This window comes from Corythoichthys intestinalis, chromosome 6 (genome assembly GCF_030265065.1).
Source record: "Corythoichthys intestinalis isolate RoL2023-P3 chromosome 6, ASM3026506v1, whole genome shotgun sequence".
NCBI lineage: Eukaryota > Metazoa > Chordata > Actinopteri > Syngnathiformes > Syngnathidae > Corythoichthys > Corythoichthys intestinalis.
This window is the reverse complement of record NC_080400.1, coordinates 35,440,669-35,454,001: the sequence shown is the minus strand read 5'-3', so window position 1 is coordinate 35,454,001 and position 13,333 is coordinate 35,440,669. Positions and strand designations below refer to the sequence as shown.

Genomic DNA, 13,333 nt, shown 5'->3' with positions numbered 1-13,333 from the left:
TTACTTTTACTTGAGTAATATTATTTTGAAGTAACGCTACTCTTACTTAAATAACATTTTTGGCTCCTTTACCCACCTCTGTCTGATTAACTCACTTTAATTGATTTCCTTGTGCATGCATTGGTGCGCACTCGTATTCAATCGTAATTGTAGTAATACACTACTACACCACTAGAGAGTAGCAGAGAACAAACCTTCTGAGTAGACATTTACTACTATTTGAAAGTGGTATGCAAAGCTAATCTTTTACGGTTTTCTTTTAAAAAATGTGAAACTTTCTGAGACACGACATGAAAGAATAGCACAACATTTATTTGATGTTAAAAAGCTATAAATACACATTCCACACTACTACTAAAATATGACAGATTTTAACAGCAACTAAACCACAAAACTAGTGACATTATTAATGCCATCACATGAAATACTGAAACAAGTAATTGTTGTCTTTTGTGGGAGGGAATACTTATCCTAATTAAATTCCAATTTGAACTATAAACTTGTTATGTATTGTTTTGCTTGACAGTATATAGGACACAATTTCTACCCAGTGTGAAAAAATTATAGACTATTCACCCTGTAATGTAGTTTAACTATAACTTGGGTTTTGACACCGTTATAATTATAAACCCAAAAACAGCATTATTTGCACCTGCATATATAATCAGATCCAAAATGTATGTTGTATCAAAAAAATCAGTCTTGGCAAGGATAATAACAATCAGTGTAGTAACAAAAGTGGAGAGCTGTTGTTTTGACCACCTTGTGTTGTTAAAATGGTTAAATATTAGTCCTTCACCTCTCCAAAATGACAACAATAGCCTACGACATAATGTCAAGTCGACTGAACTGTCTTTTAGCCGTAAATGAGTCCTGTGCACTATATCGGTTTAAAAGGCCTATCTTTTATTGGACCACATTAGATTGTGTACATGTGCCTCATGAGGACAGTAAATCATTATTTTTCACAAGTGACGAAACACGCAAAACTTGGAGCCACAAAATCCAACAAATCACAACTAATCTATTCAATCTATATATTCCTCACATCACTCCAAAACCCTCGACATGTGTCACTTTGTAAATATTGCACCACAAGACTATATTGCATAGGATGTAAGCTGTAAAGCAGCTCCTTGTTGCCCAGCCATTGTACTGTTTATGTGTGTAACATGTCCTCCAGCAAGCACATCTTCCCCTGCTGGTGGGGTTTTAGCACTGTGATCCACACAAACTTAAATAGTACAAAATCTAACAATGCTTGTAGCCTGCAAAAAACACATTTTAGCATTCCTGGTTGTCGCTGCAAGTGGAGGTGACGCCAGCCTTGGACAGAAATAGCTTCCCACTGGGACAAACGCACACCTCAAAGAGACCTTCGGCATTCCCGGAAACTCCTCCTTGGCTCCTGGGCAGGTTGGCCATGCGCACCGTCTCGGCGTCCAGCACCAACTGAGCAACAAAGAGCAAACATAAGGAACATTTGTGATTCTAGTCAGTTGGGATTGAGCCTTGTGAATTGTGCCTTGCAATTTTCCTGCTATGGCATCAATTTACGTCGAGCTTCTCTACTCCAATCACACATGTAGACATTGCGGTAAGAGAAGAGTGTTTTCCTTACCAACCCCACGCTGGACTCTAGGATAAGGTCCATGTTGGAATCCGCTTCAATGTTTCCAGCCAAGGCTTTTAAATGAATTCCCTTTGGAGCGTCCATAGTCAGCGAACGAGTTGGAGACTCCAGCCTAAGGATGAAAGGAAAACATTCCATTATCTTGGAAGAACGGCAGCCATCCGTCTCGTTGGGATTGGCTGGTGCATTGACAAGATGACAGCCATGCGTCTGCAGAGCTCACCTCAAGTCTTTGAAGAGCTCCGACTTGAGAAGGGGAACCTCCACTGAATGTTGGAACAGAGCTCCTTCAGGACCTGAAAGTGAATCAATAAACACCATACATGGCCTTTTTTTGGCACTTTTTCCACTGTTTGTATATAATACAGAGCAGCAACTAGGTTTTCACATAGACTTCACGATCAGTTGGCGGGGCTCGGGGCTGATCCGTAGGGGGCGTATTTTTAAACACTTAAAATTCAAATATTTTCAAAACCAAAGCCGCTAGTGACCTAAAACCAAAACAGGCACCTCCCTAAGAGATATATGAGTCTCCATGAGCAGCAACATAAAAAAATTCAAAGTCCTTCCCTAATAAAATCCCGATAAATTATTTTTTTTATACGAGTACTTGTATATCAAAACTTAAAATAGCTATAAAATACATTACGGAATATAAATATAAATACTAATTGTACGCTAGATGCACAAAAATCATCAAATGCTGCAATAATCATCTATATTTTCAGGATCAATACCAATATTTAACACTAATAGGTTTTTCCCAACTTATTTTGGTTGAATTCCGATGTTACTATTGCCTCAGTATGCCTTGCCGGCTATCTGGCCCTTGTCTTTTTTAGAATAGAATAGAACACCTTTATTGTCATTACACAAAGTGTCATGAGATTCAAAGCTGCCCCATAGAGTGCACACACACTTACACATTGAATAAATTGAAAAGTATGTACAATCTCCAATATGCAAAAGAAATATATACAGTGGGGCAAATAAGTATTTAGTCAACCACCAATTGTGCAAGTTCTCCTACTTGAAAAGATTAGAGGCCTGTAATTATCAACATGGGTAAACCTCAACCATGAGAAACAGAACGTGGGGGAAAAAACAAAACAAAATCACATTGTTTGATTTTGAAATAATTTCCAAATTAGAGTGGAAAATAAGTATTTGGTCACCTACAAACAACCAAGATTTCTGGCTGTCAAAGAGGTCTAACTTCTTCTAACGAGGTCTAACGAGGCTCCACTCGTTGCCTGTATTAATGGAACCTGTTTTAACTCATTATCTGTATAAAAGACTCCTGTTCACAACCTCAGTCAGTCACACTCCAAACGCCACTATGGCCAACACCAAAGAGCTGTCGAAGGACAACAGAGACAAAATTGCAGTCCTGCACCAGGCTGGGAAGACTGAATCTGCAATAGGTAAAACGCTTGGTGTAAAGAAATCAACTGTGGGAGCAATTTTTAGAAAATGGAAGACATACAAGACCACTGATAATCTCCCTCGATCTGGGGCTCCATGCAGGATCTCACCCAGTGGCGTCAAAATGATAACAAGAACGGTGAGCAAAAATCCCAGAACCACACGGGGGGACCTAGTGAATGACCTACAGAGAGCTGGGACCACAGTAACAAAGGCTACTATTAGTAACACAATGCGCCGCCAGGGACTCAAATCCTGCACTGCCAGATGTGTCACCCTGCTTAAGAAAGTACACGTCCAGGCCCGTCTGCGGTTCGTTAGAGAGCATGTGGAGGATCCAGAAGAGGACTGGGAGAATGTGTTATGTTCAGGTGAAACCATAATAGAACTTTTTGGTAGAAACACAGGTTCTCGTGTTTGGAGGAGAAAGAATACTGAATTGCATTTGAAGAGCACCATACCCACTGTGAAGCATGGGGGTGGAAACATCATGCTTTGGGGCTGTTTTTCTGCAAAGGGACCAGGACAACTGATCTGTGTAAAGGAAAGAATGAATGGGGCCATGTATCGAGAGATTTTGAGTGAAAATCTCCTTCCATCAGCAAGGCATTGAAGATAAGACGTGGCTGGGTCTTTCAGCATGACAATGATCCCAAACACACAGCCAGGGCAACAAAGGAGTGGCTTCGTAAGAAGCATTTCAAGGTCCTGGAGTGGCCTTGCCAGTCTCCAGATTTCAACCCCCTAGAAAATCTGTGGAGGGAGTTCAAAGTCTGTGTTGCCCAACGACAGCCCCAAAACATCACTGCTCTCAGGGAGATCTGCATGGGGGAATGGGCCAAAATACCAGCAACAGTGTGTGAAAAGCTTATGAAGAGTTACAGAAAACGTTTGGCCTCCGTTATTGCCAACAAAGGGTACATAACAAAGTATTGAAATGCACTTTTGGTATTGACCAAATACTTATTTTCCACCATGATTTGCAAATAAATTATTTAAAAATCAAACAATGTGATTTTCTGTTTTTTTTTCCACATTCGTCTCTCATGGTTGAGGTTTACCCATGTTGACGATTACAGGCCTCTCTAATATTTTCAAGTGGGAGAACTTGCACAATTAGTGGTTGACTAAATACTTATTTGGCCCACTGTATACATATATACTGGACTGTCTCAGAAAATTAGAATACACAATATTCTAATTTTTTGAGACAGTCCTGTGTATATATACAGGACTGTCTCAGGAAATTAGAATACACAATATTCTAATTTCCTGACTGTCTCAGAAATTAGAATACACAATATTCTAATTTCCTGACTGTCTCAGGAAATTAGAATATTGTGTATTCTAATTTCCTGAGACAGTCCTGTATATATACACAGGACTGTCTCAAAAAATTAGAATATTGTGTATTCTAATTTTCTGAGACAGTCCAGTATATACAGTATATTCCCTGGTCATTTGACTGTAAATTTACGCTCCAGTGTATGGATACAACATAGCGGCCACCACAAAACAAAGAGCTTTTTAGGTTGAAAATTCTTGTAAATTAATGTGTACATTCCGGAATTTCTTTAGATATGAACATAGAACCGACTAGAGTCTTGGTTGAAAGCAAAAAAGCGGGCAGTTATCATTCATTTTACGTATATATTTCAAGCTAAAATTACGCTATAGTGTAATCGAACGTGGCGGCCATCACAAAACAAAGAGCTTTTTATGTTGAAAATTCTTTTAAATAAATGCGTACATCCCGGAATTTCTATGGATATGAACATAGAACCGTCTAGATTCTTGGTTAAAAGCACAAAAACGGGCAGTTATCATTGATTTTACGTAAATACACTGATTTACGCAAATTTTTTCTATGCATTTTTTGTCACAAAGTTTCAAAGTGCATGCCTGGGGATATTTTATATAATAATTATCTTGAATCCTCGACCAAATCGCTCTTGAGACACTCCTGCTTGCTTGCATGCAGTAAAAAATCCGTCCTTTTTCCACCTAAATCCGCCGTTTGAACGCAGCATATGTTTGAGTTTATCACAGTGACGACGGGAAGGTGTGGCACAATGTTTGCCGTCTTGTCAACTGATGGTGAAGTCTATGGTTTTCACTATTGTGGTCACTAAGGCTAAACGAGGCTGAATAATGGATGAGTGAAAATGTTGAGGAAGATATGGTGTCCAGGGGAACACATACAAGGTATATGACTTGTCCAAGCTGCTGTCGCTCTCACCATCACTACTTGTCGATGTAGCAGCCAGGTGTCCCGATATTTCGCAGCACTGCACTATTATTAAAGCTAAGCCATCTTGTACGGCTTGTAGCTATGTGGGAAGAGGAGGATGCAATTGACCTCCACTCACGTTTACTCAAGTGAATGAACAGATGCAAGCAGGAGACAAATGAAGGGCGACAGCAGAAAGTCAATGAAAGAATCACAGTGCGGCTCCAGCCGAATGTGTTTCCTCAGGGGTCCACGAGCCTGATTTGGAGCACTGTGCTGTGTGTAGTAAAGGCACCCCTGGCATAATGTAGTGAGCTGACACTCCGCTCAACTTAATAAGCCAACAAAGTGACTGAAGTCAGTGACCCACAGCAGCATCAATGCACACATTTGGGTTGATAGAAAAATGAACATGGAAATCATAATAATGTGACTATGTACTGTCATATCTGTTCTATTGTAAAAGAAAACTACTTGATGCTCAATAGATTTCACTGGACCAAATGATAGAAGTAACTGTGTACGTATAACGTAATGCAACGCAAAGTAGCATAGCGTGTGATGAAGACACAGACAGCAATATATTTTTTTTTTTTTACAATTAAAAAAAACGTTTAACCCAATTGACTATTTTTGGCAATTTGAAAAACTTAGCCACATAATTTTTTACCGTACCAGATGCTAATACGTATTGTGGCCTGCATAACCCAAAATGTATTGTCAACGTATGCGGGTGCCAGCTCTCAATTATATTTCTATTGTTTTATTATTAATCAATATTTTTGTGTGATTACAAAAAAAAAAAAATTGAAATATGAAAACATAAATGTTCATGAATGCAAGATTAAAATAAATCAAAACAAAGATATTCTAATTATGGCTTCCAATAACACTCTAAAGTTGATAAATAATAATTACTGTAAATTAGCACTAACAAAAGAATAAACATTTTAAATGAAAAAAAAAACTAATTGCAGTTTTATCTTTTTTATTAAACATATGTATATATATATATATATGGTAATATACAGTGCCTTGCAAAAGTATTCGGCCCCCTTGAATCTTGCAACCTTTCACCACATTTCAGGCTTCAAACATAAAGATATGAAATTTAATTTTTTTGTCAAGAATCAACAACAAGTGGGACACAATCGTGAAGTGGAACAACATTTATTGGATAATTTAAACTTTTTTAACAAATAAAAAACTGAAAAGTGGGGCGTGCAATATTATTCAGCCCCTTTACTTTCAATGCAGCAAACTCACTCCAGAAGTTCAGTGAGGATCTCTGAATGATCCAATGTTGTCCTTAATGACCGATGATGATAAATAGAATCTACCTGTGTGTAATCAAGTCTCCGTATAAATGCACCTGCTCTGTGATAGTCTCAGGGTTCTGTTTAAAGTGCAGAGAGCATTATGAAAACCAAGGAACACACCAGGCAGGTCCGAGATACTGTTGTGGAGAAGTTTAAAGCCGGATTTGGATACAAAAAGACTTCCCAAGCTTTAAACATCTCAAGGAGCACTGTGCAAGCCATCATATTGAAATGGAAGGAGCATCAGACCACTGCAAATCTACAAAGACCCGGCCGTCCTTCCAAACTTTCTTCTCAAACAAGGAGAAAACTGATCAGAGATGCAGCCAAGAGGCCCATGATCACTCTGGATGAACTGCAGAGATCTACAGCTGAAGTGGGAGAGTCTGTCCATAGGACAACAATCAGTCGTACACTGCACAAATCTGGCCTTTATGGAAGTGGCAAGAAGAAAGCCATTTCTCAAAGATATCCATAAAAAGTCTCGTTTAAAGTTTTCCACAAGCCACCTGGGAGACACACCAAACATGTGGAAGAAAGTGCTCTGGTCAGATGAAACCAAAATTGAACTTTTTGGCCACAATGCAAAACGATATGTTTGGCGTAAAAGCAACACAGCTCATCACCCTGAACACACCATCCCCACTGTCAAACATGGTGGTGGCAGCATCATGGTTTGGGCCTGCTTTTCTTCAGCAGGGACAGGGAAGATGGTTAAAATTGACGGGAAGATGGATGCAGCCAAATACAGGAACATTCTGGAAGAAAACCTGTTGGTATCTGCACAAGACCTGAGACTGGGACGGAGATTTATCTTCCAACAGGACAATGATCCAAAACATAAAGCCAAATCTACAATGGAATGGTTCAAAAATAAACATATCCAGGTGTTAGAATGGCCAAGTCAAAGTCCAGACCTGAATCCAATCGAGAATCTGTGGAAAGAGCTGAAGACTGCTGTTCACAAACACTCTCCATCCAACCTCACTGAGCTCGAGCTGTTTTGCAAGGAAGAATGGGCAAGAATGTCAGTCTCTCGATGTGCAAAACTGATAGAAACATACCCCAAGCGACTTGCAGCTGTAATTGGAGCAAAAGGTGGCGCTACAAAGTATTAACGCAAGGGGGCGAATAATATTGCACGCCCCACTTTTCAGTTTTTTATTTGTTAAAAAAGTTTAAATTATCCAATAAATTTTGTTCCACTTCACGATTGTGTCCCACTTGTTGTTGATTCTTGACAAAAAATTAAAATTTTATATCTTTATGTTTGAAGCCTGAAATGTGGCGCAAGGTTCAAGGGGGCCGAATTCTTTTGCAAGGCACTGTATATGGTAATATATATGGTAATATGTATATGTATATATATATATATATATATATATGTTAAGGCTGTCAAAATTATCGCGTTAACGGGCGGTAATTAATTTTTTTAATTAATCACGTTAAAATATTTGACGCAATTAACGCACATGTCCCGCTAAGACAGTATTCTGCCTTTTGGTAAGTTTTACAGCAAGGCTTTTTGTGCTGTCTAACAGCGAACTCTTGTGGTCGCTTTGCGACATGGTTTATTGTTTTCTTGCCAGTTCAATATGTCTGCACGACGTCTCGGGCTGACGCCTACGTTGTAATGTTGTGCTTATATGATCCTTGGACAAGATTTGTCCGTAAGTATGGTTGTTGTAAAGAATGTACATATTATGTTAGTAAGCGAAATGTTAGTGTTATTTTGTTAAATGTTATTTTTTGTATGAGACGCTTTTTGTTTATGTTTAGTGAACCTGTATAGCGTGCTAAGCTAACGTTGTTGCTAATGCAATGCTTGTGTACTTTTTTTTTGTAGTTTTACGACGGTCTAAAGAGGACAATGGTTTGAGGCCATTTTATTAATAAATCAGATGAAAAAGGAAGAAGTCTGATTATTAAGGCGTCGTTCACTAGCTGTCTAGCTTTGGAAAAAGTAGACGCTTCGGAGTGAGGACAGCATAGACAGATTTAAATGACAGTAGAGTGAAATGCCCACTACAGTCCTTATGTACCGTATGTTGAATGTATATATCCATCTTGTGTCTTGTCTTTCCATTCCAACAATTTATTTTACAGAATATATATATAATTTACAGAAAAATATGGCATATTTTATAGATGGTTTGAATTGCGATTAATTGTGATTAACTCGATTAAAAATTACAAAAATTACAGCTTAAATATTAATTAATCGTAATTAATCGCAATTCAAACCATCTAGAAAATATGCCATATTTTTCTGTAAATTATTGTTGGAATGGAAAGATAAGACACAAGACGGATATATACATTCAACATACTGTACATAAGTACTGTATTTGTTTATTATAACAATAAATCAACAAGATGGTATTAACATTATTAACATTCTGTTAAAGCGATCCATGGATAGAAAGACTTGTAGTTCTTAAAAGATAAATGTTAGTACAAGTTATAGAACTTTTATATTAAAACCCCTCTTCATGTTTTCGTTTTATTAAAGTTTGTAAAATTTTCAATCAAAAAATAAACTAGTAGCTCGCCATTGTTTATGTCAATAATTACACAATGCTCATGGTGCTGAAACCCATAAAATAAGTCGCACCCAAGCGCCAGCAGAGGGCGACAGAACACCAAAAAACACAAGTAACAAGTGGACATTACACTGTGCTGTCATTTTAATCTGTTTGAGCGGGGCATGTGCGTTAAATGTGTCAAATATTTTAACGTGATTAATTAAAAAAATTAATTACCGCCTGTTAACGCGATAATTTTGACAGCCCTATTACATATATACTGTATATATACTGTATATTTCGATACTGTATTTAGTTTTTTCTTTTTGTATTTTTTTGTGATAAAAAATAAATAAATAAATAAATAAATAAATACAATAAATAGTTAAGTATGAATATTTACGATTAAATGAGTGTCCTGTTTAGGGTTAGTGTTGCAACTGTTTCTTTTTTTTTTTTTTTTCCATAAGTGAATTATATCCACAAAGCTATTTCAATCCCACCCAAATTGTTTCCCCCTTTGTCGGTGGTGTAGTCTGACGGCCTTTTTAATTTCTATTTACATAATTAATTTGATTAATTTTTGTTACTTTTATTTATTTCTTTTTTTAAATGTTTTAATTTAATTGAAGTATCTTTTGGGATGTTTTTATTTTTTTGTACCTGTGACACGCAGTTTGTCTGGCCCAATCACAGCCTGGTTGCCATCCGCTGTGAACAGCATGTTGTCGTTGGAAGAGCTGACGAGCATGTTTGGAGTGTGTCCTTCAGCCTGTTTTGGACCTGCATTGATATTAACGGTAATTCAAAATCATTGTTTTACGTTATATTTATTCAGAACTCAGACAAATGAATTAATTTGCTAATGCTCTCATACCTTAACTGGTGAGAAATTTATTTACTAAATTAAGATGAATTGAGTTAATAATGGCTGCGTTTGCCTTTGTTCCCCCTCTCAACTTCTTACCCACAGACATCCTTCCTGTGATGTCGCCGTTTTCATTGCGGGCATTGAGGTAAACTTTTTCTGCATCCGAGTGTACAAGTAGTGGAGTGTCCTGGAATAAAAGGAAGTTTGCATTATAAGTTGAGTGTTACACTATATCGGTGTCATGACATGTACACGTATATTATGACATTTTGTATCCCGATACATTATTGATACATTCCTGCCAAGAACTGATGTATCATTTTAAAAAGTTTTATTAAAAGGATCCATGGATAGAAAGGCTTGTAGTTCTTAAAAGGTCAACGTTATTATGAGTTAAAATAATTTGATATTGAAACCCCTCTTATGTTTTCATTTTTATACAATTTGTAAAATTAGTTTAACTAGGAGGTCGCCATTGCTGTAGACTTCCGGACTTCCAGAGTATGACTCTAGCGACATAGCCAAGTCATCTGTTCAACCCTTTCAATTTGAACCTAAGAGAAACATTAATGAGCATGGCAGCGCTGTCGATATTTCACAAAACGAGGAGCAAAAGCAAAATGAACAGGAAAAACGGGATGAGACAAAACCATAGTAGGAAAAAAAAACTGTATTCTGCCCAAATGTGCTACACCGGCGAAATGTCCAACAAGAGGCGAATTTGACACCCAAAGTACCACTGTGCGTTTTCAGCTTGTTTTTTTTAAGATGCATACAGACAGAACATACTAAAGATGCCTCAAGAAAATACTAATGGTAATATTTTATGTTTCTAAAAACATACTTCAGTAAAAGAGAACAATTGTGGCTTATTAGAGCCTATAAGTCTTTAAGTCCGAGGTTCCCTTTAAGGACATGATAAAGGAACCATCAGACTGCTGCTGAAATTTTACACTACGAAAGTGTCCCTTTTAAGAAAGACAGTCAATTTTTCACCAGAATGTTACAATAATAGTGTTGCTGTTAATAAAAGTGTATTTTCTAATATTCTCTTAGTCCGTGAAGACATTACTAAAAGTACAAAAAATCATTTTTGTTTCCATTTAAATATATGTTTTTCTAATATTAGTGTCGTGGAATATCGTAGATGGTTTCCTGACCTGTGTATCAATGACCGGTTTATAAATGTATAAAATGAGATCATCGTTCTCATGAGTGTTGTACTGCAATTCCTATAATAAAATTGAAATTGGAAAATAAATATTCTGTAAACCTGCAAAAAAAAATGTACATGGCGGAAACCACAGACAAGACTGAAAAAGCAGTTTCTGCTCTTGCACTCCTCTTTAAAAGAAACTGCTGTATTTGAAGCCGAAACAACTGTTATGTTTGATAGAACTTGTCTATATGCTGCCATAGCAGATTCATGGCGCATGAAGCCCCCGAACTATTTTTAATTTGTCCGTTTTAACCTGAAAACCCCCGTTTACAGACGTCGCACAACCGCTTTTGTTTCAACCCAGCCGTAAAACGAAGGTAATTAATTATATTCATTATTCAAAATGTCTGTCGTTTTTAGCTTAGAATCATTAATTGATGTCTCATATTTCGTTTAGAAAAAAAAAAACGACTTTAAAAAATTATTCACTCGCATATTTTAAACTTTTAAACAAATTATGTCACAGTGAAAAAAATCGCGTCTGGAAAAAAGTTATGCATATCTACCTCATAACTATCACCTAATTGCATTTTTTTTTTTGTTACTGTTGCATTTTCTTCGATATTTTAGATAAACAATCGACCCAAACAAAAAACATTTGAAAAAAAAGTTTAAAAGGGTAAATATATGAAAAAGAAACCCTCGACCACTCCTTGATGTCTGCAATTTCTGCATCGCGACCCCTGTTAAATTACCATGTTTCACCCATAAAATCCCTCAAAAATCCAGCTTTGGCCATTCACAGCTGTGTCTTGACACTCAGTGATACATGCTACATGGAGATTTTGGATCAAATCAAGGTAAGCACTCGATAATATCTCATTAAAGTCATGGTGTCTGTAATTCTGCTCTCGCGTGCTCTTACCTCCAGATAGGATTTTGCTGTTTAATTTATTGTTGTTGTTTTTTTTTTAAATGCCCTCCTGTTCAAAAATTTTCTTACCCCAGAAAATTGAGATTTTAAGCTTTCCAATGATGTATCACACATGCATATCGAACAATTTTGAAAGTTGGCTAAATTGGGGGTCTCAGAGCGGAACTTCAAGTCACCTGAGTGTTTTCCGCCATATGCAGTAGGTGTGTCTTAGTCAAGTCGTGCAGGTGCGCTCCACTCACACTTCAAGACAACAAAAACCCAACACTGTGAAGAGGGAATCATGTGGCTGGGGCTCAGTCCTAGCCTCACCTCTTATGTCGGAAATGCTAATCCAACCAGCATTTAAAAATTCAGGAGACTCACTGAATCCAAATATCAAATACCTAAATAATGATCATGATAATTATTAACTAAAATAATGAGGTCTAGAATGTTGGGAAAATGCTGCCCTGAGCTAGAAACACGTAAACAAGTGCAGCAAAGTGTTCCCATGTGCTGTTGGCAGCTGGGCCGTAAACCACGTTCCCACCGCAAACATCCTTGAGGTTCATCGGAAGCTCACAGCAGGAGCACATGCGCGGTGGGAGACTTCGGGATATTGGTGTCTATCCAAACTGCCTCGAACCACTTGGAAAACGTGTTTTTTTTGTTTTTTTTTTCTCCAGAAAACGAGAATGTGGGAGGGGTCAGTTAAACACTGAAGGAATAATGACAACTTTGCTGGACGACTTAATTTGCAGGGAAGGAAAAGAGAGCAGACAAAGTTCACGTACTTCTCTGGAGTGGATCTCTTCGGCGTAGAGGGGCAACAGGAACTCGGATTCCCCCTCATCCAACTTTACGCCATCAGAGTGGACTTGCAGGAGGCCCATTCCTTCCTGAGGTCACACAAAACAGTCAGCTCACATGGAGTATGAGGATGCGGCACTCTGAGTTGTGCTACTTTCTCTTTTAGTGTTATCAATCAAAATAATAAGTCCTCGAGTTCCGTTCCTACGCTGGCGACATAACACGAATTTCCGCCCAAGTCGAATTTCACCGTTGAAGTAGAAATTTAAGTCTAAATATTTGGTATAAAAAAAAAAACAAATATTGTAACGAACCGGGTTGGATATATTGTTCAAGTTGCAATGTTGATGTGTGTAGTGTTGTGTTTTAAATGCTGTCGCTAAACGCATGACTGACTGGAGAGAGAGAGAGAGCGGGAGGGGTGGACGATATAGTGGGAGCCCAA

The 13,333-nt window shown here is 37.7% G+C and overlaps 1 protein-coding gene across 1 annotated transcript in view; it reads right to left on the bottom strand.

The window, feature by feature from the left end:
* Positions 1-297: 297 nt before the first annotated feature.
* The window catches only part of sgcg (sarcoglycan, gamma), a 28,689-nt gene continuing 15,653 nt past the window's right edge, over positions 298-13,333 (bottom strand). The window contains exons 3-8 of the mRNA XM_057838053.1: positions 12,873-12,977; positions 10,100-10,190; positions 9,796-9,915; positions 1,857-1,929; positions 1,622-1,745; positions 298-1,452 (exon numbers count right to left, since the gene is read on the bottom strand). Of these exons, the coding sequence (XP_057694036.1) occupies positions 1,285-1,452; positions 1,622-1,745; positions 1,857-1,929; positions 9,796-9,915; positions 10,100-10,190; positions 12,873-12,977 (681 nt within the window). The 3' untranslated portion in view covers positions 298-1,284. The remainder of the gene's footprint in view (positions 1,453-1,621; positions 1,746-1,856; positions 1,930-9,795; positions 9,916-10,099; positions 10,191-12,872; positions 12,978-13,333) is intronic.